The sequence below is a fragment of the Staurois parvus genome, unplaced genomic scaffold (assembly GCF_062004578.1).
Source record: "Staurois parvus isolate SC_StPar_1 unplaced genomic scaffold, SC_StPar_1.0 ptg000096l, whole genome shotgun sequence".
Lineage (NCBI taxonomy): Eukaryota > Metazoa > Chordata > Amphibia > Anura > Ranidae > Staurois > Staurois parvus.
The window spans coordinates 5,319,131-5,343,772 of NW_028317892.1; the positions used below are offsets into that span (position 1 = coordinate 5,319,131).

Sequence of the window (24,642 nt, forward strand, 5' to 3'; positions counted from 1 at the left end):
TAGCCGAAAACAGAAAGAGTTTTTTTGTTTGTTTTTTTAATATATATAACTATTATATTTGACTGTTTCATTAATCTCATGAATTTAAATGAATGTGAATTTAAAAAAAAACAATCCAGTAACGTAAAATAACTTTTCTTGAAAGTAACAAAAAATTGGACCGAAAAAAAAGAAAAATATATTAAAAAACATTTTTTTTTCACTGGAGTCAACGGGACACAATTCTGCAATCTAGTCAACAGGACACAATTCTACATTACCGTAATTATCATTAATTGCCACTTTTTTTTTTTTTTAAATCACAAAACTCAGATAACCCTATTTTTGGCTGATAATTTCTGGCAACCGATATTGTGCATCATTAGTTATCACATGATAAAAACAGAGAGATGGGACCTGTGTCCCTCAATGAGCCACAAAAAAAGATTTAACAAGTACAAAAATATGTTTCTTTTCTCATTCATTGAGGGACACAGGATGACAGCCTGGAACATCTAAAATTATTCTGAAGGGTGGGCAAGAGCAACAAAACACTAGCTGAAGGAACTTGTGCCTGAAGATGAGGCTTGAACATCCACCTGGTAAAGTTGGAGAATGTGTGAATAGAAGATAAGGTGGCAGCCTTGCAAAACTGGAAACAGTGGCCTTATGCCACAATGTCCAAAAAGCACTCAGAGATCTAGTAGAGTGCACCATGGCAGGAAAGGATGGAACCAGATTCTTAAAACTATTAGCTTGGATGATTATTTGTCTGAGTGACCAAGAAATGAGGAAACAAGAAGCAGGTCCCTCTTTACAGGGACCCTCAGAAATAACAAAGAGGATCAGTCTTTCTAATGGAAGCAGTGGCTGTGAGATAGACACACACAGCGCAAGCTTCATCTAGAGCCAGACAGAAGGATGGAAAGAATGGAGTTCTGTGTGAGGTGAAAGGCCAAAAACACTTTAGGAAGGAGTGAAGCAAGCTGTAGGCCTCGACACAGCCTTGCCCCTGTGCAAGATCAGAAAGAGTTCTTTACAGGGTAAGGCCACCAGCTCAGACATGTACCTCAAAGAAGTGATGGCAAGGAACACAACCTTTGGTGTCAGAGAAGGAAGGAAAATAGAGAGAAATATCCCTCATGGGTTCAAAAGGAGGATTCTGAAGTGCGAAAAGAATGAAATTCAGATACAAAGGAGAAACGAAGGAGTGTACAGGTGAAGCCACTTAAGAATGTGAAGTTAGTGGTCTTTGAAACAAGATGGCAAGTGCTGAGATCTGACCCTACAGGAGCAAATGCTGATCAGGCCCATTTACAGAAAAAACCCTTGCCTCACACAAACAAAAGTATGCCTTCCACGTGCGATGGTAGAAATTCCAAAAAGCAGACATCTTAGCCTTTAACACTGGGAATTAACAATTTTGGAGATGCCTCTGTCCCCTCAGGACCTGAACTTCAACAGCCATGTCGGTAAAATCAGCAACCGTGCAGCAGGATTGTAAACCAGTCGCTGGGACAGATAATCTGGTTCCAGTATGGTACCACATCCTCCTGAGCCAGTCTGGAGCTATGAGGATCACCGGAATGCCCTCTATCTTGATCCTGTATAGCAGGCAAGGAAAGGCATAGATCAGGCTATACTGATCCCAGAGCATTTACTGCTTCCATCAGATATATCTGAATCTGGCATCAAGCCTATCCAGTTTGTTGTTGAACCTTGGTGCCATGAAGTCCACATCTGGTGTTCCCAACCTGTGATGCAGGTCCCTTCCGTCTGTAGGGACCATTTCTCTAAGCAAGCCCATTCCCAGCAGTCAGAGTCAGCAAAGGTTGCAATTTGACTCATAAAAATGCTGCACGACTGTGTTGAAATCCTTCCACCAACTTCCATACCATCGAGTCAGGTCCCTTAGGGAATGCGCTACAGGAGGCACAGAAGCAGCCAAGCCTCCTGTATTCACAATGCAACAAGGCAGCTGCTCGGCAAGGGACCCATAAGATAATGGCAGTCAATGTAGAGGCAGTAAATACTGATTTTACACTTACAAACCGCTTCCACATTTATATGAATAGTTATATTAGTCCAAGCTGGACTAGTGTAACTATGTAAATATATTCATACCTGGAATTTGTCTGGAAGCACAGTTATAACAAGCATAGAAACTTCATGAACTGTGAGGATTAAAACACCACACTGAATTTTCCGATTCAAGGAAGAGATTTTAGTTCTAAGACACTAGGGCAAATTCAGTAAAGCTGCTGCACCACTTTTCTGGCATTATCCCTCTTGGTAATGTATTGTGCCAAATTCATGAAGCATTTGTGACACTTGGTTCTGACAGCGACTCGTGCACCAAATTCAGATAGTTCTAAAATACGCCACTTTTACATTTGGTGCATTCAGTGTGGCACAAATTAAAAGGTGGTAATTAAGTAAATAAGACCAACTCTCTTTTGGCATAGAGAGAAAAAAAACTGGCTCAGACAGATTTTGCAAAAGTATCTCGTGCATTCTAAAAGTGGTGCAGCATGAGCCAAATTCAGGTACAATTCTAGACAGGCACATGCATTTGGCGCATTTGTTAATTCCAGGGACCCAAATGGGTTTACCAGGTAGATGAATAAACCAAAGGTTTCTGAGAAAATAAGTGGTCTGTGACAGTCAGGCAGAGATGAGTACATACTTTTAATACAAGATCATTTTTTAGCTTACATGTGTTCTAGTGGTGCACCGAAATGAAAATTCTGGTGCCGAAACTGAAAACGGAAATTCAAAATGCACCTGGCCAAAAACCGAAACCGAAATGCGGTTTTTAAAAATGAATATTTTTTTTTGGAAAACAATACATGGCTTGAACATCATTTACATATGTGGACATGGCCTATGTATGCGTTCACCACTACGTCCGAGCACAGGGGGACATGGGCACTTTAAATTTAAAAAAAAAAAAAAGTAAAATTTTTTTTTCTTTGCACTGTCCCTTTAAAAAAAAATTTAATCACTTTTATTCTAAATAACAAGAAACGCATGCATCCCTTGTATTAGAAATAATTAATGACAGGTCCTCTTTATGGAGAGATATGGGGTCAATAAGACCCCACATCTCTCCTCTGCAATGTAAAGCATTAGATAAAAAAAGCATTGATCTAGTGCTTTAAAAAAAAACAAAAAAAAAAAAACCAAAGAAAAAAAACATGTCCGGAACGGGAAGCGACATCGCTCCGGTCCTCCAAGGGCATAGAGATGAGTCGCGGCCATCTTTACTTCACTCATCTCTATGCCCAGCACTGGGATTGATGGTTTCTCAGGTAAGGCCAAGAACTACCGAGCGGCAGCGAGTGGCGGGGTTTTTTCGGCACCTGTATTGGTGCCTTTTTTCATGTCGTCCAACGGGCGAAAGGGGTGTTTTCGAACAAAACGTTTCGGCCACTGAAATTTCGGTGCATCCCTAATGTTTTCTAAACAATATTTGCCATTTTTACTTCTTTAGTTTTTTTCCAGTACATTTTATGTCACCAATAATGGGTAGCAAAGAAGTTATATTTTATTTGAATGTAACTATAATTGCTTTTGATATTAATTGGTGATGGAGATAAATCCAGACAATACTTATTCTAGGTTTGGATTGGAGAAGTGTACAAACTTATCAGAGGCTGTTATGGGTGTGCCCTCATTTGGTGCCCAGGACAGGAAGAAAGACTTCCCCAATGGACACAAAACCTGTATTACTTGAAAGAGGTCATAACTCGACCCCCAAAAAACTGCTACAGTTGACTTTAGATTCAAAATGGAAACGAGGATGATAAATCTCCATACTGAATCGAAAGTTTAAAAAAAACAAAAAAAACAACACAAAACACATAAGGCTGCATTTACCCATAATATTAATGTATTAAACATTTCACTGACAGAAATAACAGACCAGCAGTCTACAACAAGCTACAAGTTAAAAACTATGTCAACAATTTTTAAAGGCATTCCAAGAATTTTCTGTCGGATGGAACGTGGCATCTTACGTAACACACAAACCTCTTCTCATCTCAGATGTTAAAACATAAGGCTGTAAAGACCTCATTGCTTTCCTTTCTCCTTCTGCAAATTTATACCTGCTTCAATTCATGCTAAACATGGCAATTTAGTGTCCTTCATCAACATATTCTGAAATAAATGGAGTTCAGAGAGACAGATTATAAAGCAGTGCAGTATGAAGGACAACTGGAAATGCCAACAATAATGTGTTCATTAACATGGTAAATGTTTTAGGCCCCTTCCACACAGCACTGTCTAGGACAGGGGTGGGCAAACTTTTTGACTTAAGGGCCGCAATGGGTTCATATATTGGACCCGGGGGCCGGACCAAGAGTAGATGAATGATGTGTATGTGTCATCCATAGTAAGTATAGTAATATTCCCCCATAGTAAGCATAGTAATTAATCCCCCATATAGTAATTCATCCCCCATAGTAATTCATCCCCCATAGTAATTAATCCCCCATATAGTAATTCATCCCCCATAGTAATTCATCCCCCATAGTAATTCATCCCCCATATAGTAATTCATCCCCCATATAGTAATTAATCCCCCCTATAGTAATTCATCCCCCCTATAGTAATTCATCCCCCATATAGTAATTCATCCCCCATATAGTAATTCATCCCCCATATAGTAATTCATCCCCCATATAGTAATTCATCCCCCATATTAAGTCCCCCGTGTCAATTCACTTACCTTTGCTCCGCGCGTTCCTCTCGCCGTGTTCCCGCGCCGTTCCGGTGTAGCATGAAAATCTGTCTCCTATGAGGATCTGTCCCCCTCGACGTATCTGCGCATGTTCCAGTTTCAGGCATTAGCAGCCGATCGGTGATCTCCGGCACATGCGCAGATACGTCGAGGGGGACAGATCCTCATAGGAGACAGATTTTCATGCTACACCGGTCTTCAGGGCAGACTGTGAGAGGAGCCTAGCTCCCCTCACATTCGTCACGCTGCCCCGCCTACACACATCCTGACAGCCATCCTGATAGTATCAGGCTCCGCGGGCCGGATTAAAAGGTCCGCCGGGCCGTATACGGCCCGCGGGCCGTAGTTTGCCCATTGCTGGTCTAGGAGCAGCGTGCCCGGGAGTAGCCCCACTGTAGGCAGCCTGTCACAGTCTATGGCATGATGCAAGTGGAAGAAGTTGAACACTTTGCCAAGTGGCAGTGGCATTTAAGGCCCTGTGTTTTCAGGGATGAATACATGGAAACAGAAGGTCTGCATTCTGGGCCTACACTGAAAACAGAAGACCTGCATTCCTAACTTCCTGTGCAAGCTGAAACATGTAGAGTGGGGCAGACAGGGGTGAAGGAATGGCAGAATTTTGGAGACCAGCTGAAACAGGCTGGCATTTCTGGTTGGGAGCTGAGGGGAACCAAAACTCCCAACCAGAAATGTCAGCCTTCCCTGCTGGTCTCCAAAACTCTGCCATTCCTTCACCCCTGACTGCCCCACTCCACATGTATACAGTCATTTTAACCCCAGCAAAACAATGCTGCTGCCTTGATTCCCAAACTGCCAACACACTGGGGTTGATTTAATAAAACTGGACAGTGCAAAATCTGATGCAGCTCTGTATAGAAACCAATCTACTTCCAGGTTTTATTGTCAAAGCTTCATTGAACAAGCTGAATGGCTGCCATGCATAGCTGCTCTAGTTTTTGCACTCTCCAGTTTTAGTAAATCAACCCCCACTATGTGTAGAGAAAGCGTTCTTGTTGTTCTGGGGGCCTGGCTACATCATCACGAAAGGACCTTCCAGCAACTACCCGTGCTAGGATTTTACAAGCCTGGTGATGAGGTTTCTCACCACATGAACAAGAAAGAAAAGAACAAATGCAAGGTTCACCGGGGGAAAAGGAGATCCAAGTAATAGGTAAGGCCTGGACATACAAGTGGTCATTTACATCTTAGCAAAAGGAAACTTATCAGAAAAGAATATATAGGCTGCCACTGATGACCTCCTCCTGAGAAAGCAATCTGCCTTCTTGTCATATAGACACCATACATTTCACAGACCTAGAACGATACTAAACTCCATACTGGGGTCAGTTACTCAAGGGGTCAGAAAGTCATTATGACAGCCAGAAAACTAGTATTTTCAGAAAGAAGGCAGACATATTTACTTTAAAAATGTGTCCTGCTGAATGTGGAAATATGCGCTACTCTAGCACAAATCATTCAGGACAATGCTACATTTACGCATTTATAAATGGTAAGACAATGGGGTTGATTTACTAAAACTGGAGGGTGCAAAATCTGGTGCAGCTGTGCATAGCAGCCAATCAGCTTCTAACTTCAGCTAGTTCAATTAACCCCTTCACGCCTAAGGATAAAACAAATCTAAATGCCTAAGCACAATTCTGCAACGTTGACATATGTTAGTAAAACCGTACATATCATCACAACTACTTTGTACATCCAGGTGGATTATACCTTGATTTTTTCAGGACAAATTGGGCTTTCATTTGGTGGTAAATGGATATATCAAAGGAAAACTGGCCCAAAATAGTAAAAAAAAAAAAAATTGTTTTTTTTATTTAGCTGTGTGTTTCTGGTTACGACCATAACCTATCATCAAAGAACAACCCAAAATAAATTCTCCAGCTCTTGACGATCGCAGCGATACCATATATGTGTATGTTATTTGTTGTTTGTACCCGTAGTACAGCCCAGAAACAATAGTGCGCATTTTCTTTTTGTCTTTTTTTTTTTTTTACCTAAAACACATTGACATTAACGCTAACTGACGCTGATACCAATTTTTTTTTTTAATTCCTGACCTTTGACCCTGACCCAAACACTAACCCTGGTACTGAACTAGATGAAACCTTGATCTAGGTATTTTTCTTTATTTTTTCTTTTATTTTTTAATATTTATTTATCTTCTTTTTTTTTTTTACAAACTTTTTTTTCTCTCTCTATGTCAGGAGTTAGAGATATACAATGTATCTCTCTTCTCCATTCATAGAGAGAGAAAAAAGCAAGGGGGCCGGGCTGCACAGTGACTGATCACTGTGATAGCCAATCAGAGGCTATCACAGCGATCACATGGAGTACCCAGGAGTCCCGATTGTTAGAACGGGACCCGGGGCTCTCAGTGACACTGTGGTCTCTGTGCTGGGAGCGCGCCGAGCAGCACGCTCCCAGCACAAAGACAGGTACGCAAATATGCGGCCCCACGGAAAAAAGCCCAGTTCCGTGAGGCCGCATATTTGTGTGCCGTCGGCGTCAAGGGGTTAAGCTTTGACAAAAATACAAAAACTGGAAGCGGATTGGTCTCTACGCACAGCTGCACCAGATTTTGCACTCTTCAGTTTTAGTAAATCAACCCGTGTCTTCTATTTTATTTTCTCCAAGACGACCTTTTAATATTGTTTCCCTCACAAATGTCACACATTCAATTAAGATTGAAGTGCAAAACAGGGTTTGGCTTCCTGTATTACAATAACACAAGGCCGATGGAGCACATGATAGCATGAGAAACTTTAATGAGTAAGGACACCAGCAACTACATGCACGTCTATGCATATATGCATGTCTAAGTGTAGCAAAGAAACGAAGCAGGAAGCATTTGGCAAGTAAAAATGAGTCCTCTCAATACCACAATCATTACAATTACAACTATTTTGTCTGCTGGTACAGTCTAATCTAGGCTGCCCAGTGTCCAGGTGCAGCATCCATCGCACTGCCTGCAGCCTGTTAACAAACATTCATGGTAGGCTAAAAGCCACTTCAGTGGTACTTGCATTTAGGGCCCTATGCCTTCAGGGACGAATGCCCATAACATAGAATAAATGCATTAACCACTTGCCTACAGGGCACTTTTACCCCCTTCCTGCCCAGGCCAATTTTCAGCTTTCAGTGCTGTCACACTTTGAATGGCAATTTCGTGGTCATGCAACACTGTACACATATGAAGTTTTTATCTTTTCACACAAATAGAGCTTTATTTTGGTGGTATTTAATCACCACTGGTTGTTTTATTTTTTGCACTATAAACAAAAGCAGAGAAAAAAAAATTTGAAAAAAAAAATTTTTTCTTTGTTTTTATTATAAACTTTTGCAAACAGGTAATTTTTCTCCTTCACTGATGTGCATTGATGAGGCTGCACTGATAGGCAGCATTGATGAGGTGACACTGATGAGGCGGCACTGGTGGACATTGATGAGAAGGAACTGATTATGCTGTACTGATAGGCAGCAATGATGGGCACTGACGGGCACAACTGCAGGGCAGCACTGATTGGTGGCACTGCTCATCAGTGCCCTGATGATCAGCGCAGATGTCCTGTGTGTCATTTGCTGGTTATCGGCAGTACTTTCCTCATGCTGTGAGAAATGTAAACATTCCTTGTGATAGAAATAAGACATGACAGGTCCTCTTTATGGAGCTATCTTGGGTCAATAAGACAGAGAAAGGGGGTGGGGGTTGGGAATGCAAGGAAAAAAAAAAATATATATACCCGAATGATGCCTGTAATTGCAGGCATCATCCTGGTATAATAAATGAAAGTCAAAGATGTCTGTGGTCGTCCACCTTTTACTTGCCTAAAAATCCTATCAATCTCTCCCTGTTTTGTAATATTTGGAAGAGAAAAATTATGTTGGGGATGAGCGAGAAGACTGCCTCATTACAGACAGCTAAAAGAGATCATTGGTGTCATGCCACTGGCTATGCGCCAAGCAGCATTGGTCCTGAAACAATGCAGGCAAAATCTGATGAAAGGTAAGCCAGCCACAGCTCAAGTAAACCCTAGCAACCTCGGGAGGAATCCTGGTGGGAATGACTGATCTAGATGCTAATGAATAAGGTGAAATACTTACCTTATTCTTCATTCACCTGGCAGCTGCCATGCTTCTCTACTTTCTGATGCTCGTGATGTGTAGGTGGGCTCCCTGCAGATGCATGTAAAATGCAAGACTGCTGGTGCTGCAAGAGCTATTACTGGTCAAGTGGGGAAGAACTGATATAGGGAGTTTCATACAGCAAGCAGGAAGCCTCATTTCTCCTAGAGCAGGGGTCTCCAAACTTTTCAAAGGGCCAGTTTTCTGTCCTTCACACTTTAAGAGGGCAGGGTTGTGGCCAGTGTCGGTAAAAATGTCCTGGGCCCAGCATCAGTGAAAATAAACATGGCCTCAAGGTTGGTGGTCAGTAGGAAGAGTAGTGCCCCATCGTTTGTATCAGTGGGAGGAATAGCGCCCCATTGTTGGTGGCAAAGGGAGGAATAGTGCCCCATTGTTGGTGGCAGAGGGAGGAATAGTGCCCCATTGTTGGTGGCAGAGGGAGGAATAGCGCCCCATTGTTGGTGGCAGAGGGAGGAATAGTGCCCCATTGTTGGTGGCAGAGGGAGGAATAGCGCCCCATTGTTGGTGGCAGAGGGAGGAATAGCGCCCCATTGTTGGTGGCAGAGGGAGGAATAGCGCCCCATTGTTGGTGGCAGAGGGAGGAATAGTGCCCCATTGTTGGTGTCAGAGGGAGGAATAGTGCCCCATTGTTGGTGTCAGAGGGAGGAATAGTGCCCCATTGTTGGTGTCAGAGGGAGGAATAGTGCCCCATTGTTGGTGTCAGAGGGAGGAATAGTGCCCCATTGTTGGTGTCAGGGGGAGGAATAGCGCCCCATTGTTGGTGGCAGAGGGAGGAATAGCGCCCCATTGTTGGTGGCAGAGGGAGGAATAGTGTCCCATTGTTGGTGGCAGAGGGAGGAATAGTGCCCCAAGGGCCAGATAAAGGCTAGCAAAGGGCTTGGACCCCTTGGGCTGCAGTTTTGAGACCCTTGTTCTAGACAAAACAGGCAATTAACCTTTGCAGTGTGGGGCTTCAACTTCAAAGTATACCTAAAGCCAAAATATTTTCCACACAGAGATGAATGCCCAGAGCCCAGACTTCATGCATTCTGGACATTCATCCCTGGGTGTATATTGCCCTAAATAGTCATACCACTAGGTGCCCTGCCCAACCTTAGCAGCTGTCAGCCTCTCAGAGTTTAACAGGCTGCTGGCAGCAGGGCTGGATGGGACACCTATGCCCTCTGCCCACAGCTAAACACCAGAGCCCCATGCACGGGTACTAAACACCCAGCACACGTGGGGCCTAACAATATCTTGGTCTGGTCTCTGCAGTATATATGAATATTATAAAATCAGCATAATCCTCCAGCTCTACATACAACCGAACTGGTGCCGTGTATTTATAAAAGGGCATAGTAAAAAGGGCACAGAATTCCATTTATCTGCAGTGAATGTCAATCACTGAAATGCAAAACACATGCAACAGAAAGATACACCTACAGTAAATGTTTAGTAAAGGTCATAATCAAAGCTTTATAAATATACCCCTAAGTGTAATGGGTATCTAAATTAGAAATTAATACCAATACAATGTCATCATTAAGGTTGACGTTACATGGTTGTGGACGTAAAGACAATCCATTCATTTGCATTAGCAATGTACCAAAATAGTGCGTGCACTTTGATGCACTCAAGTTTGGCCATTGGTGCTCACAATTGTTTACATTGTATTGGTATTCATTTTTAAGTTAAATTGCTCTAAAATCAAAATGTTTGTTTTACCCGAATGCATTGCATTCCCTGCATTAAAGTAAAAAAACTCCCCACTACCTACCCTGCCCTCTCTCCCCTAAACACTTACCTGACTCTTCTCACCACTCCAGCATTGTCAAAGATGTGACAGATGCAGCACCACTGATCTCACAGGAGACACTGAGGGCAGTAGGAGCATCAAGGTTGCTAAGGAAGCACCCAGAGGAGGGAAGAGCAACGGGGGACTGCCAAAGAGGAGGTGAGGAGCTAATGGATTACTCTGTGCAATATTGTTGTACAGAGCAGGAAAGTATAACATCTTTTTTATTTTAATAATAAAAAAAAAATGACCTTTAGTATCACTTTAAGTACACTGGTTACTCAGGGATACATTTGCCACACAGGTGGAATAGGGGCTTGCAGCAAAACATGAGCACCTGATGCTAAAAAAAAAAAAAAAAAAAAAAAATCAGCACTCAGCTTATATATTACTGCTAAGCAAATGGTGCACATATTTTCAAGCTTATCGGTTACTACAGGGATTGTACAAGAATATGGAAACACTACATGATTTGCAAGTGTGAAAGTGACATGTTTCATTGTAAGCAGAAATGATGCAACATTCTTCAGCTTCCGCTGTGTGATGAGACACCTAGCTAACAGGTAACAGCTTCATTTTCGTCATTCACTGTGTGCACTGCTAGTAAAACAGAGTCATGTCAGAGCTTACCGAGTAAAGAAGGCAAAAATTGTTGGTGCCCACTTAGCTATTCACAACAAATAAAAAAATTAAATTAAAATGTAAAACCTTTTTTTTTTTTAATTTTTTTTGGTTATAAACTAATTTGGGGTTTTTTGGGGTTTTTTTACGAAAAAGATAGCTGAATACATTTTGGCCAAGATTTCTGAAGAAAGATTATTTGCAAAATTTTATAAGAAAAACTTTTTTCAAAATGTTTGGACTTTCATTTATATAGCAAAAAAATAAATATCCCAGTGGTGAATAAATACCACCAAAATAAAGCTTTATCTGTCTCAAAAATGCTAAAAAATTAATATGGGTACAGTGTTGCATGACCGCGCAATTGTCATTCAAAGTGCAATAGCACTGAAAGCTGAAAAGTGGCCTGGACAGGAAGGGGGTGAAAGTGTCCGGACTTGAAGTGGTTAAGGAAAGGCTCACCAAGCACCATTATTATTATACAGTATTTATATAGTGCCAAAAGGTTTGCTCAGCGCTGTACATTATAGTGGGGGACAGAACATGAGACAATACAGTAACAATACAATACACGAGGGGTTTGAGGGCCCTGCTCTTTCGTTCTTACAATCTAGGAGGGAGGGGATAGAAGTACAGGAGGAAGTAGCTGTGGGGGATGGAGTGGTAGGAGGAGTGGAGGGGATCGGCTGTTAGGTGAGAGTGGGGTAGGCTTCCCTGAAGAGATGGGTTTTCAGGGTGCGCCTAAAGGTGAGGAGGGTAGGTGACAGTCTGATGGATTGGAGTAGTGAGTTCCAGAGGATGGGGGAAGTCCTGGAGAAGTCCTGCAGTTGGGCGTGAGAGGTGGAGACCAGGGAGCTAGAAAGTAGGAGGTCTTGTGAGGAGCAAAGAGTACGGTTTGGGTGGTATTTGGGTATCAGGTCGGTGAGGTAGTTTGGGGCAGCATTATGAATGGCTTTGTATGTCAATGTTAGTATTTTGAATTTAATGCATTGCGCAATCGGAAGCCAATGGAGGGAATGACAGAGGGGGGTGGCAGAAGCGGAGCGGTTGGTAAGGTGGATGAGTCTGGCCGCTGAGATCAGGATAGACTGAAGTGGGGATAGCCTGTTTTGGGGTAGGCCAGTAAGAAGAGAGTTGCAGTAGTCCAGACGTGAGATAAGGGAGTGAACGAGTTGTTTAGTAGTGTCTGGGGTTGGGAACGAACGTATTTTGGAGATGTTGCGGAGGTGGAGCCTGCATGAGTTTGCCAATGATGGGACATGGGGTTGGAAGGACAGGTTTGAGTCTAGAGTGACACCTAGGACTTTGGCTTGCGGGGTGGGACTGATGGTGGCGTTGTTGGTCGTGATGGAGAGGATGGGGGGGGCGGGCTGGGGGGAAAATTAGGAGCTCGGTTTTGGAAAGGTTCAATTTGAAGAAATGGGGCGACATCCAGTCTGATATGTCGTTCAGTGGGTGGGTGGGTGATTCGGGCGGAGACTGAAGGGGTGAGTTGAGGGGTGGAGAGGTAAATTTGCGTGTCATTGGCGTAGAGGTGATAGTTGAAGCCGTAGGAGTGTATCAGTTTGCCGAGGGAGGTGTAGATGGAGAAGAGAAGGGGCCCAAAGACAGAGCCTTGGGGGACCCCAACAGAGAGGGGGAGAGAGGGGGGAGGCGGTAGCGTTATAGGTAACGCTGAAGGAGCGTTGGGATAGATAGGAGGAGAGCCAGGAGAGAGCGGAGTCTCTGATGCCAAGGGAGTATAGTTTATTGAGGAGGGGGTGGTCAACTGTGTTGATGGCCACGGACAGGTCGAGGAGTAGGAGGGCTGAGTAATGGCCATTAGCTTTGGCGGTTAGCAGGTCATTAGTGATTTTGAGTAGGGCGGATTCAGTGGAGTGTAGGGGACGGAGGCCAGACTGTAGTGGATCAAGGAGGTTGTTGTCAGTGAGGTGGGCGCTTAGGCGATTGTAGACTAAGCACTCAAGGAGCTTGGATGTAAATAGCAGCAGGGGGATGGGTCTAAGGTTGTTCAGGTCGGTGGGGTCCAGGGAGGGTTTTTTGAGTATGGGGGTGATGTGCGCGTGCTTAAGGGGGAGGGGAATGCACCAGTAGAGAGGGAGAGATTGAAGATGTGGGTGAGGGAGCGTAGGATGGAGGAGGAGGGTGACCGGAGTTGTGTGGGGACAGGGTCAAGGGGGCAAGTGGTGAGGCGGGCTTCTGAGAAGACCTTAGTGACCTCCTCAGTGGTAGCAAGGCTGAAGGAGCGGAGTGTTGGGGAGGTTATAGTGTGTGGGATGTTAGGTGTGGTGGGGGAGAACGCTCAAGGGGATCTGGTTTTGCGACATACTCGCTCTAGCGCGCGACTGCGTCGTTTAAGATTTTTTGTGAGGTCATTCTGCCAGGGTTGAAGTGCTCGGGGTCTAATGCTACGTGTGGTTAGGGGTACTAAGGAGTCTAAGGCAGCTGACAGCGAGTCGTGGCCAGGTCATGGCATGACAGTGGAAGGATACTGTCGTACAGACGGTCAGCTGCAGAGTGGAGAGGGGCCGGGTTCAGGTTGCGGAGGTTACGGCTGGTGATGGTTTGATGTGGGGGGGGGGGGGGGGAGTGATCAGAGAGAGGGAAAGGGGTGTTTGTGAGGTTGTGGAGGGTACAGAGATGAGAGAAAACGAGGTCCAGGGTGTTCCCGTCGATGTGGGTGGAGGACTGTGTGCACTGTGTGAGTGCAAAAGAAAAGGTTAAGTGGCTGTGTTCAGTCTCACACCAACAATTGAAACTGAGGGATGTTTACTAAACTACCATTATACTATTGACAGTACTGTATAAAGCCCAGTTTTTGTAAAGCTTTTTGGAATAAAGGGAATCTGCTGATAATTTTCACATATGGTATTAAAACAGATTCCATAGCTGCTGTTCTGATGTGGATGTTATGCATCCGCTTCAAATGTTTAAGACCTGCAGGAATAAAAAGCTGCTCCAATTTGGCCATAATACCACCTCCCCTCCCCATCAAGGCAATTTAAATATTTTAGTAAACATCCCTCAGTTTCAATTGTTGGTGTGAGACTAAAAACACAGCCAGCCCTACTGTGTATATAATTATTAATTATATATCATGTTCTGTGAATGAATGAACTAAAGGTCCCGACAGCCGTAGCGGCTGTCAGTTTGTAGTTCCTAATGAACTACCATGGCACTGTGAGTGCTGTGGTAGTTCATAGAGTTTTCCTGTCAGTAAGTACCGGCTTCCCTGTATGAGGAAGAAGATATACTGACAGTCTGCAGGAGACCTGCATTCTTTGCTTTACAGGATCCTACTATAAAAAAATAATCGCATATTTTTTCACCTGTAGAAAAAAAAATGTGCATTTATTATTTTTTGTAGAAAGGTGAACTTAAGCTTTAAAAAAAAAAAAAAAAAAAAAAAGAAGGACACAGCGCCATTGACTTCCACTAAGCTAACAAACCCACCTTATCTTTTCCATCCTACCCTTCCATAAGGCTCTTATGGCTGGAGATGCTGAGGAAGGGGCCCCATTGAACCCCAATTCAGCTAACTTGGCCCACCTTACCTTTTTCTTTTTACTCTTTCATGGGGTCATCTCTTGAGGCTAGAGATGCCAATTATGGGGTTCCCTTAAATCCTTGCTAAGCTAACCTATCCTTCCTAAACTTTACCCTTTTATCCTTCCATGGGGTCCATCTCCTGAAGCAGGAAATGCTGAGAAAAGAGCCCTGTTAAACCCTATAGGAAGCTAATGTACAGGTACAGCCAGTGAACTGAAGACTGACAGGCCAGGATGTAAGATCATGAAAGCAGAGGCAACTAACACAGAGTAAGCATGCCTCTGGAGAGGATGGGCTAGGCTGTGTAGAAAGTGCACTCACTATAATTTCCCTGTAAATCTCCATCTATGTCACCATAATACACATGCATTTCTATTTATTTAGAATGGCAAAGTAGGTGTAAACTGACTAGCAGTGCAACACCCCAAACTGCATTCAAATAAAAAGCGCAGGTCTGGTTTTTCCTTCTATAATAGTTATGGTTTGCATGGCTAAATCTGTGACCATCATTATTAGAGGACAATGTGTACATTTTATCAGTGACTTGACATTATCAAACAATGCTTTTACAACAAGAAATCTACACTAATTAGATCGAGTGGAAAACTGGACTAGACTGCCTGTTAGCAATGAAAGAATGCCAGGCAAATGGTAACACTGTTTATATCTTGACCTAAGAAAACACACAGACCTTGTCATGTCTTTACCACCAAGAACAATGCCCTATACATGCTATGTAATAGAAACATTCAAAGAGAAACAGTGAAAGTCTGACCACCAGAACAATGGACTGAAGTGACAATGCTCCAAACTGCTTTCTTAATTGTACGCAAATTAGAAAGATACCCACTTCATTCAGTTGTGATTTGTTTTCTACAGATAGTTCACTGGTTCACCACTAAAACAAGAGGAATCATACAAATGGGGTCCATGGTCATATATCACTGATCTCCACACACTGAAAGAATATCACGTTATGGGGTACCTTAGATTTGTCCCAAAATCTTTAGCAAACCTTTACTGTGGTGAAAAGAGGTTACCTCCCCCAAGACCTAAACTAAAAGCCTGGTCCTGGTATGTATATTTGTGTGATTGCAAGGGGAAACAAAGAGTTTCAGTTAGGCATATTGTTTCCTAATGTCTGTCCATTGTCTAATCAAGGCTCCTTCTTCACACACTTCACACAATATTTACATCAATAACATTTCCAACATCCTGAGCATCAATTAAAACTCTAGGCCATGTATTCAGAAGATGACAAGCTCTCAGCTGATTGGGCAACTAAGCTAAAGTGAAAACACAACACACAAGGCAACCAGACTGTTCACCCACATCTCCGCTGAAGAATTCTTAAACTTTTAAAATGTATAATCAGTCAGTGATTTTGTGAGTACATTTATCAAACTTGCCTTCTCCAACTATCCAACCCCTTCCTGCTTGTCGTTCATAAATGTAGCTGCATGCAGATGGGCTATATGTCATACTGCAAAAGAAGCAACTGCCAGCACACAGCTTCATCCTCCAAATATACTTTATTATAGAGGCATCTATCACACAAGTCAAAACAGACTATTATTATTATACGGGATTTATATAGCGCCAACAGTTTCCTCAGCTCTTTACAATATAAGGGAGACAGTACAATTACAATACTTTCAGTACAGAAGGAATGTGAGGGCCCTGCTTGTGGAGCTTACAATCTAAAGGAAGGGGGAGATGATACAAAAGGTGATAGCTGCGGGGGGATGATCTGGTGGAGGTGATTCAAGTACAGTTCTTAGGTGGAGGTGGGGTAGGCTTCCCTGAAGAAGTGAGTTTTCAAAGATCACCTAAAGGCAGACAGGGCAGGGGCTGACCGGACATGCTGTGGTAGGGAGTTCCAGAGGATGGGAGAGGCTCTGGAGAAGACTATGTGTTTTAGCTTACCTGGCCTTAAATCCTATACACATGGGATGAATTTCAGCCTGTTCAATAGGGTACACCAATCTGGCTAGCTTCTGTCAAATGGGCATGCTGGAAAACCAGCACCAGACTGGCATCCAATGGCTGCAAGCGCTGACCAGTGTGTACTGGAGGAGGGTGGGGCCGATGCAGTCCTCCTATCAAAAACACAATAGCTCAGCAGAGAGATCGCTGTACTAACATCAGATAGTACAGCAAGCTCCTCCCAGGCACTTCAGTTTTGTTTTCATTCAGCCCACTGTATTGAACGAAAAAAAAAAAAATCTGATAGTGTGTACCCAGCATTAGTCTTGCTAACTGCATTAATTATATATATATATATATATATATATACACACACACACACACATACATACATACACAGTATATATAGATAGAGCGCAGCAAGGTGGGTGGGCCTCGACACCCAACCCCCCCACATATGCCTCCAAAGACAGAGAACAAGAACCCCTGTGCGCTGTCATGGGGGGACCTGAGAGAAGACATTGGGCAGCGTCTGGTCTGCCATGTTATTCCATGCTGCCACATATGCATGTTGCAGTTCCGTGTTGGAAGTGCACTCAATCAAGCTCTCCCAGCCCAGCACTGTGATTGCGCTGTCACTGGAAGTTTCCGGTCTCAGAATGACAAATCGAGAGCTGGTAGGACAGACCTCCGTTCATGGGATCACTGTGACAGCCAATCACAGCAATCAAATGTTCAGGAAGCCCATTAACTTTAAGGGGTTAAGTTTGAATCTAAGTGGGTGCCAAAAGACAATAATGACAGCCCTTATTTTAAACGTTGATAAATAAGGCTCATTCAGTTCTGACTTGTAGATATAAAGGAGATTTTACATATATATTTTACACACACACACATACTATATACTGTATATATTTAGTATGTGGTCACCCTAAAGCTGGCTATACGCTATACAACCTCCATTAGATTTGCCAAACTTACGGAATAAAAGTACATGCATTAACAATCCATTCAAATAGTATCAAATCAGGCAGACCCTTGTACTACATAGTTGATGCAGATTCCAAGTCCTGTTCACACAGGCAGCAGTCCTTGCTGCTCTGAAAATACATGCTTTATTGCTTTTCAGAAGTAGCAGACAGACAGCAGCTAGGCAATAATTTGCCTCCTCGTTGCCTTTTTAAAGTCTGAAAAGGGTGTACCACTGTGCAGCAACTGTGTGTATTGGACATGGTTGCAAGGCAGATGTGGTACAAACCTGCTCACTTAGATGGGTTGCATTCAGTACTGCTGATTGTGACAGGAGATTTAATACCCCCCCCCCCCCAATAAAGCATCGCAGCATGTGCATAGCCCTGTACGGCTGCATATTCTTCTTTAGGTGAGTGGTCGGGAAGGAAGGGGGCTTATAAAACCGTGGCTCAACTGCCTGATTTACTGCCAGTGAGAATGAGGTCAAAATGAGATCCTCAGGGTCCCTGAAGACACTAATCTGTGTTTCCCTATTGCCCTGTAACAGTACGGATTTTTAGTCTCATGTAATATATCTCCAGTCTCTGATGTTCACCATCTCCGACCGTATCCTGGGTCGCATCCGCGGCCTCCTACCATCCCTTGTGCCACGTCCGCCGCCTCCGTCCATCCCTTGTGCCACGTCCGCCGCCTCCGACCATCCCTTGTGCCACGTCCGCCGCCTCCGACCATCCCTTGTGCCACGTCCGCCGCCTCCGACCATCCCTTGTGCCACGTCCGCGGTCTCCGACCATCACTTGTATCACGTCCGCGGTCTCCGACCATCACTTGTATCACGTCCGAGGCCTCCGACCATCACTTGTATCACGTCCGAGGCCTCCGTCCATCACTTGTATCACGTCCGAGGCCTCCGACCATCACTTGTATCACGTCCGCAGCCTCCGACCATCACTTGTATCACGTCCGAGGCCTCCGTCCATCACTTGTATCACGTTCGAGGCCTCCGACCATCACTTGTATCACGTCCGCGGTCTCCGTCCATCACTTGTATCACGTTCGAGGCCTCCGTCCATCACTTGTATCACGTCCGAGGCCTCCGTCCATCACTTGTATCACGTCCGCGGCCTCCGACCATCACTTGTATCACGTCCGCGGCCTCCGTCCATCACTTGTATCACGTCCGCGGTCTCCGTCCATCACTTGTATCACGTCCGCGGTCTCCGTCCATCACTTGTATCACGTCCGCGGTCTCCGTCCATCACTTGTATCACGTCCGCGGTCTCCGTCCATCACTTGTATCACGTCCGCGGTCTCCGTCCATCACTTGTATCACGTCCGCGGTCTCCGTCCATCACTTGTATCACGTCCGCGGTCTCCGTCCATCACTTGTATCACGTCCGCGGTCTCCGTCCATCACTTGTATCACGTCCGCGGTCTCCGTCCATCACTTGTATCACGTCCGCGGTCTCCGTCCATCACTTGTATCACGTCCGCGGTCTCCGTCCATCACTTGTATCACGTCCGCGGTCTCCGTCCATCACTTGTATCACGTCCGCGGTCTCCGTCCATCACTTGTATCACGTCCGCGGTCTCCGTCCATCACTTGTATCACGTCCGCGGTCTCCGTCCATCACTTGTATCACGTCCGCGGTCTCCGTCCATCACTTGTATCACGTCCGCGGTCTCCGTCCATCACTTGTATCACGTCCATAGCCTATGATATGTGAGATCTCCGATGATGACTTTTCACTTACTTTTCTGTGCAGCCCTTTGATGATGTTGGGGACCACCCTTGAGGCCCCCTATAGTAAGAAAGTTGGTATAGTGTAGGTCAGCCTTAGGCTACATTGACACTGGAGATTAGGGTCGGTGTGAATTGTACTGGCAGGAATCAGATATTCCCGAAGCAGCTAGGTATGGCTGCAGGTTCCATTCACCATAGTGACAGGTGACCAGCGGCCGCGGCTATTCACAGCTCTCTGCAGCCAGCGATTACCTGCAGTGGACACGCTTTTTTTATTTTCTACTGTAAACGCACATGACACCAGAATAATGGCTCACTGCAATACATTCATTTTTCGCGCTTAAAAACACGCGGACTGTGGCGTAGACAAGCCCTAAACAGGCTGCTATAAAACACTTAGTTTAGGTCCCTTGGCTGGCAGACATGGGGCCCCAAGAACAATAGTAAAGTGGGGGGTGCCCCAGATACCGCCTGACTGAAACGTAGGTACTACCACAGCTGTGTAGTACCAGGACTAAGCAGGCTGAATCCTGACAAACAAGCTGAAGGCAGTGCTCCCCGCAGACACAGGAGCCTCCAGTGACACCAATGATAATAATAGGGGGACTGCTGAGGACAGGGCCTCTCAGTGTCTGCCGGTGGGGGAAGGGATAGCCCATGACTTACCCACGTCAACAGACTCTCACACAGATCCACCCGGTCCAGGCTCTCCACGTTTAACATCCTCTCCGCACTCCGCTAGCCGCTCCTCACACAGCCTTTCCCCGGGGAGGTGCCAGGCACTGATCACATGGACCGGACGATGCTCTCCCGTTACACAATGTACACTGTCCGCACTGGCTGACGTGTACCGGGCTCTACGGTGCAGGAGGAGATGGCCGCTACGCCCGGCTGTGCTCGGGTTCCTCTGCTGTGGTGGTGCCCGATAGGTCCGGTTGAGGTGGGGTTAGCCCGGTAGTGTTCCCCCTTTTCCCCGTGGGCCGCTCCTGCTCTAGCTGGGGGATGGGTGGTCGGTCTCCTCCTCTTCCCCCTACTCTGTGTGTGTGTCTATGGATGACAGAGAGAGCTGTGCACAGCTGACACCCAGCCCTCACTGCGCACAATCACAGCATCACCGGATATTTGGCACAGCTAGGCGCCCAGGCCGGGCTCTACTACTCAGGCTGAGGGGTACTGTGCTGATTTTGGGGGCTGTGATTCCATAGAGGCTGTACTAAGTCTGAGGACTGGTGACACAGGGCAGGCTGTACTCCTCAGTCTGGGGGCTGTGTGACTCCAGGCAGGCTGTACTCCTCACTCTGAGGGGTGTGTGACTCCAGGCAGGCTGTACTCCTCAGTCTGGGGGCTGTGTGACTCCAGGCAGGCTGTACTCCTCACTCTGAGGGGTGTGTGACTCCAGGCAGGCTGTACTCCTCAGCCTGGGGGCTGTGTGACTCCAGGCTGGCTGTACTCCTCAGCCTGGGGGCTGTGTGACTCCAGGCTGGCTGTACTCCTCAGCCTGGGGGCTGTGTGACTCCAGGCAGGCTGTACTCCTCACTCTGAGGGGTGTGTGACTCCAGGCAGGCTGTACTCCTCACTCTGAGGGGTGTGTGACTCCAGGCTGGCTGTACTCCTCAGTCTGGGGGCTGTGTGACTCCAGGCAAGCTGTACTCCTCACTCTGAGGGGTGTGTGACTCCAGGCAGGCTGTACTCCTCAGCCTGGGGGCTGTGTGACTCCAGGCAGGCTGTACTCCTCAGCCTGGGGGCTGTGTGACTCCAGGCTGGCTGTACTCCTCAGCCTGGGGGCTGTGTGACTCCAGGCTGGCTGTACTCCTCAGCCTGGGGGCTGTGTGACTCCAGGCTGGCTGTACTCCTCACTCTGAGGGGTGTGTGACTCCAGGCAGGCTGTACTCCTCACTCTGAGGGGTGTGTGACTCCAGGCAGGCTGTACTCCTCACTCTGAGGGGTGTGTGACTCCAGGCTGGCTGTACTCCTCAGTCTGGGGGCTGTGTGACTCCAGGCAGGCTGTACTCCTCACTCTGAGGGGTGTGTGACTCCAGGCAGGCTGTACTCCTCACTCTGAGGGGTGTGTGACTCCAGGCAGGCTGTACTCCTCACTCTGAGGGGTGTGTGACTCCAGGCTGGCTGTACTCCTCAGTCTGGGGGCTGTGTGACTCCAGGCAGGCTGTACTCCTCACTCTGAGGGGTGTGTGACTCCAGGCAGGCTGTACTCCTCACTCTGAGGGGTGTGTGACTCCAGGCAGGCTGTACTCCTCACTCTGAGGGGTGTGTGACTCCAGGCTGGCTGTACTCCTCACTCTGGGGGCTGTGTGACTCCAGGCAGGCTGTACTCCTCACTCTGAGGGGTGTGTGACTCCAGGCAGGCTGTACTCCTCACTCTGAGGGGTGTGTGACTCCAGGCAGGCTGTACTCCTCACTCTGAGGGGTGTGTGACTCCAGGCAGGCTGTACTCCTCACTCTGAGGGGTGTGTGACTCCAGGCAGGCTGTACTCCTCACTCTGAGGGGTGTGTGACTCCAGGCAGGCTGTACTCCTCAGCCTGGGGGCTGTGTGACTCCAGGCTGGCTGTACTCCTCAGCCTGGGGGCTGTGTGACTCCAGGCTGGCTGTACTCCTCAGCCTGGGGGCTGTGTGACTCCAGGCTGGCTGTACTCCTCAGCCTGGGGGCTGTGTGACTCCAGGCTGGCTGTACTCCTCAGCCTGGGGGCTGTGTGACTCCAGGCTGGCTGTACTCCTCGGTCTGGGGGCTGTGTGACTCCAGGCTGGCTGTACTCCTCGGTCTGGGGGCTGTGTGACTCCAGGCAGGCTGTACTCCTTACACTATATTGCCAAAAGTATTGGGACGCCTGCCTTTACACACACATGAACTTTAATGGCATCCTAGTCTTCGTCCTCAGGGCTCAATATTGAGTTGGCCCACCCTTTGCAGGTATAACAGCTTCATCTCTTCTGGGAAGGCTGTCCACAAGGTTTAGGAGTGTGTCTATGGGAATGTTTGACCATTCTTCCAGAAACGCATTTGTGAGGTCAGGCACTGATGTTAGATGAGAAGGCCTGGCTCAAAGTCTCCGCTATAATTCACCCAAAGGTGTTCTGTGGGGTTGAGGTCAGGACTCTGTGCAGGCCAGTCAAGTTCCTCCACCCCAAACTCGCTCATCCATGTCTCTATGGACCTTGCTTTGTGCACTGGTGCGCAGTCATGTTGGAACAGGAAGGGGTCACTCCCAAACTGTTCCCACAAAGTTGGGAGCATAAAATTGTCCAAAATGTCTTGGTATGCTGACGCCTTAAGAGTTCCCTTCACTGAAACTAAGGGGCTAAGTGCAACCCCTGGAAAACAACCCCACACCATAACCCCTCCTCCACCAAACTTTACACTTGGCACAATGCAGTCAGGCAAGTACTGTTCTCCTGGCAACTGCCAAACCCAGTCAAGTCCATCTGATTGCCTAACAGAGAAGCATGATTCGTCACTCCAGAGAACACATCTCCACTACTCTAGAGTCCAGTGGCGGCGTGCTTTACACAACTGCAGCTGACGCTCTGCATTGCACTTGCCAATGTAAGGCTTGGATGCAGCTGCTCTGCCATGGAAACCCATTCCATGAAGCTCTCTATGCACTGATCCCGCTTTGTCATTTTACGTGGCCTACCACTCCGTGGCTGAGTCGCTGTTGTTCCCAGTTGCTTCCACTTTGTTATAATACCACTAACAGTTGACAACAGAATATTTAGTAGCAAGGAAATTTCACGGATGGACTTATTGCACAGGTGACAACCTATCACGGTACCACGCTTGAATTCACTGAGCTTCTGAGAGCGACAAATTCTTTCACAAATGTTTGTAGAAGCAGTCTGCATGCCTAGGTGCTTGATTTTATACACCTGTGGCCATGGAGGTGATTGGAACACCTGAATCCAGTTATTTGGAGAGGTGTCCCAATACTTTTGGCAATATAGTGTATGTGACCCCCAGGTAGGTTGTATCCTCATTCTGGGGGCTATGTGACCCCCAGGTAGGCTGTACTCATTCTGGGGGCTATGTGACCCCCAGGTAGGCTGTACTCCTCATTCTGGGGGCTATGTGACCCCCAGGTAGGCTGTACTCCTCATTCTGGGGGCTATGTGACCCCCAGGTAGGCTGTACACCTCCTCATTCTGGGGGTTGTGACCCCCAGGTAGGCTGTACACCCCATTCTAGGGGGCTATGTGTCTCCAGGTTGGTTGTGCTAATTCTGGGGGCTATGTGACCCCCAGGTAGGCTGTACTCATTCTGGGGGCTATGTGACCCCCAGGTAGACTGTACACCTCATTCTGGGGGCTGTGTGACTCCAGGCTCGTTGTACTCCTTATTCTGCGAGCTATGTGACCCCCAGGTAGGCTGTACTCATTCTGGGAGCTACAATATGTGATCCCCAGGTAGGTTTTACTCATTCTGGGGGCTGTGTGACCCCCAGGTAGGCTGTACCCCTCAGTCTGGGGGCAGCGTTACTCCAGGCTGGCGGTACCCCTCATTCTGGGGCTATGTGACCCCCAGGTAGGCTGTACCCCTCATTCTGGGGGCTATGTGACCCCCAGGTAGGCTGTACCCCTCAGTCTGGGGGTTGTGCGACTCCAGGCTGGCTGTACTCCTCATTCTGGGAGCTATGTGACCCCCCCAGGTATGTTGTACTCCTCATTCTGGGGGCAGCGTTACTCCAGGCTGGCGGTACCTCTCATTCTTGGGGCTATGTGACCCCCAGGTAGGCTGTACCCCTCAGTCTGGGGGTTGTGCGACTCCAGGCTGGCTGTACGCCTCATTCTGGGAGCTATGTGACCCCCCCAGGTATGTTGTACTCCTCATTCTGGGGGCAGCGTTACTCCAGGCTGGCGGTACCTCTCATTCTGGGGGCTATGTGATCCCCAGGTAGGCTGTACCCCTCAGTCTGGGGGCTGTGTGACTCCAGGCTGGCTGTACTCCTTATTCTGGGAGCTATGTAACCCCCAGGTAGGTTGTACTCCTCATTCTGGGGGCTATGTGACTCCAGGCTGGCTGTACTCTTTCTGGGAGCTATGTGACCCCTAGGTAGGTTGTACTCCTCATTCTGGGGGCTATGTGACCCCCAGGCTGTACCTCTCAATCTAGGGGTTGTGTGACTCCAGGCTGGCTGTACTTAAGGGAGCTATGTGAC

General features: G+C 46.7%; 1 protein-coding gene across 2 annotated transcripts in view; it reads right to left on the reverse strand.

The window, feature by feature from the left end:
• HOOK3 (hook microtubule tethering protein 3) overlaps positions 1-20,547 on the reverse strand; it is a 118,756-nt gene extending 98,209 nt beyond the window's left edge. For both annotated transcript variants that reach the window (XM_089670862.1, XM_089670861.1), the window contains exon 1: positions 20,140-20,547. In XM_089670862.1, coding sequence (XP_089526988.1) covers positions 20,140-20,196 — 57 coding nt within the window. In that variant the 5' untranslated portion in view covers positions 20,197-20,547. The remainder of the gene's footprint in view (positions 1-20,139) is intronic.
• Positions 20,548-24,642: the final 4,095 nt, after the last annotated feature.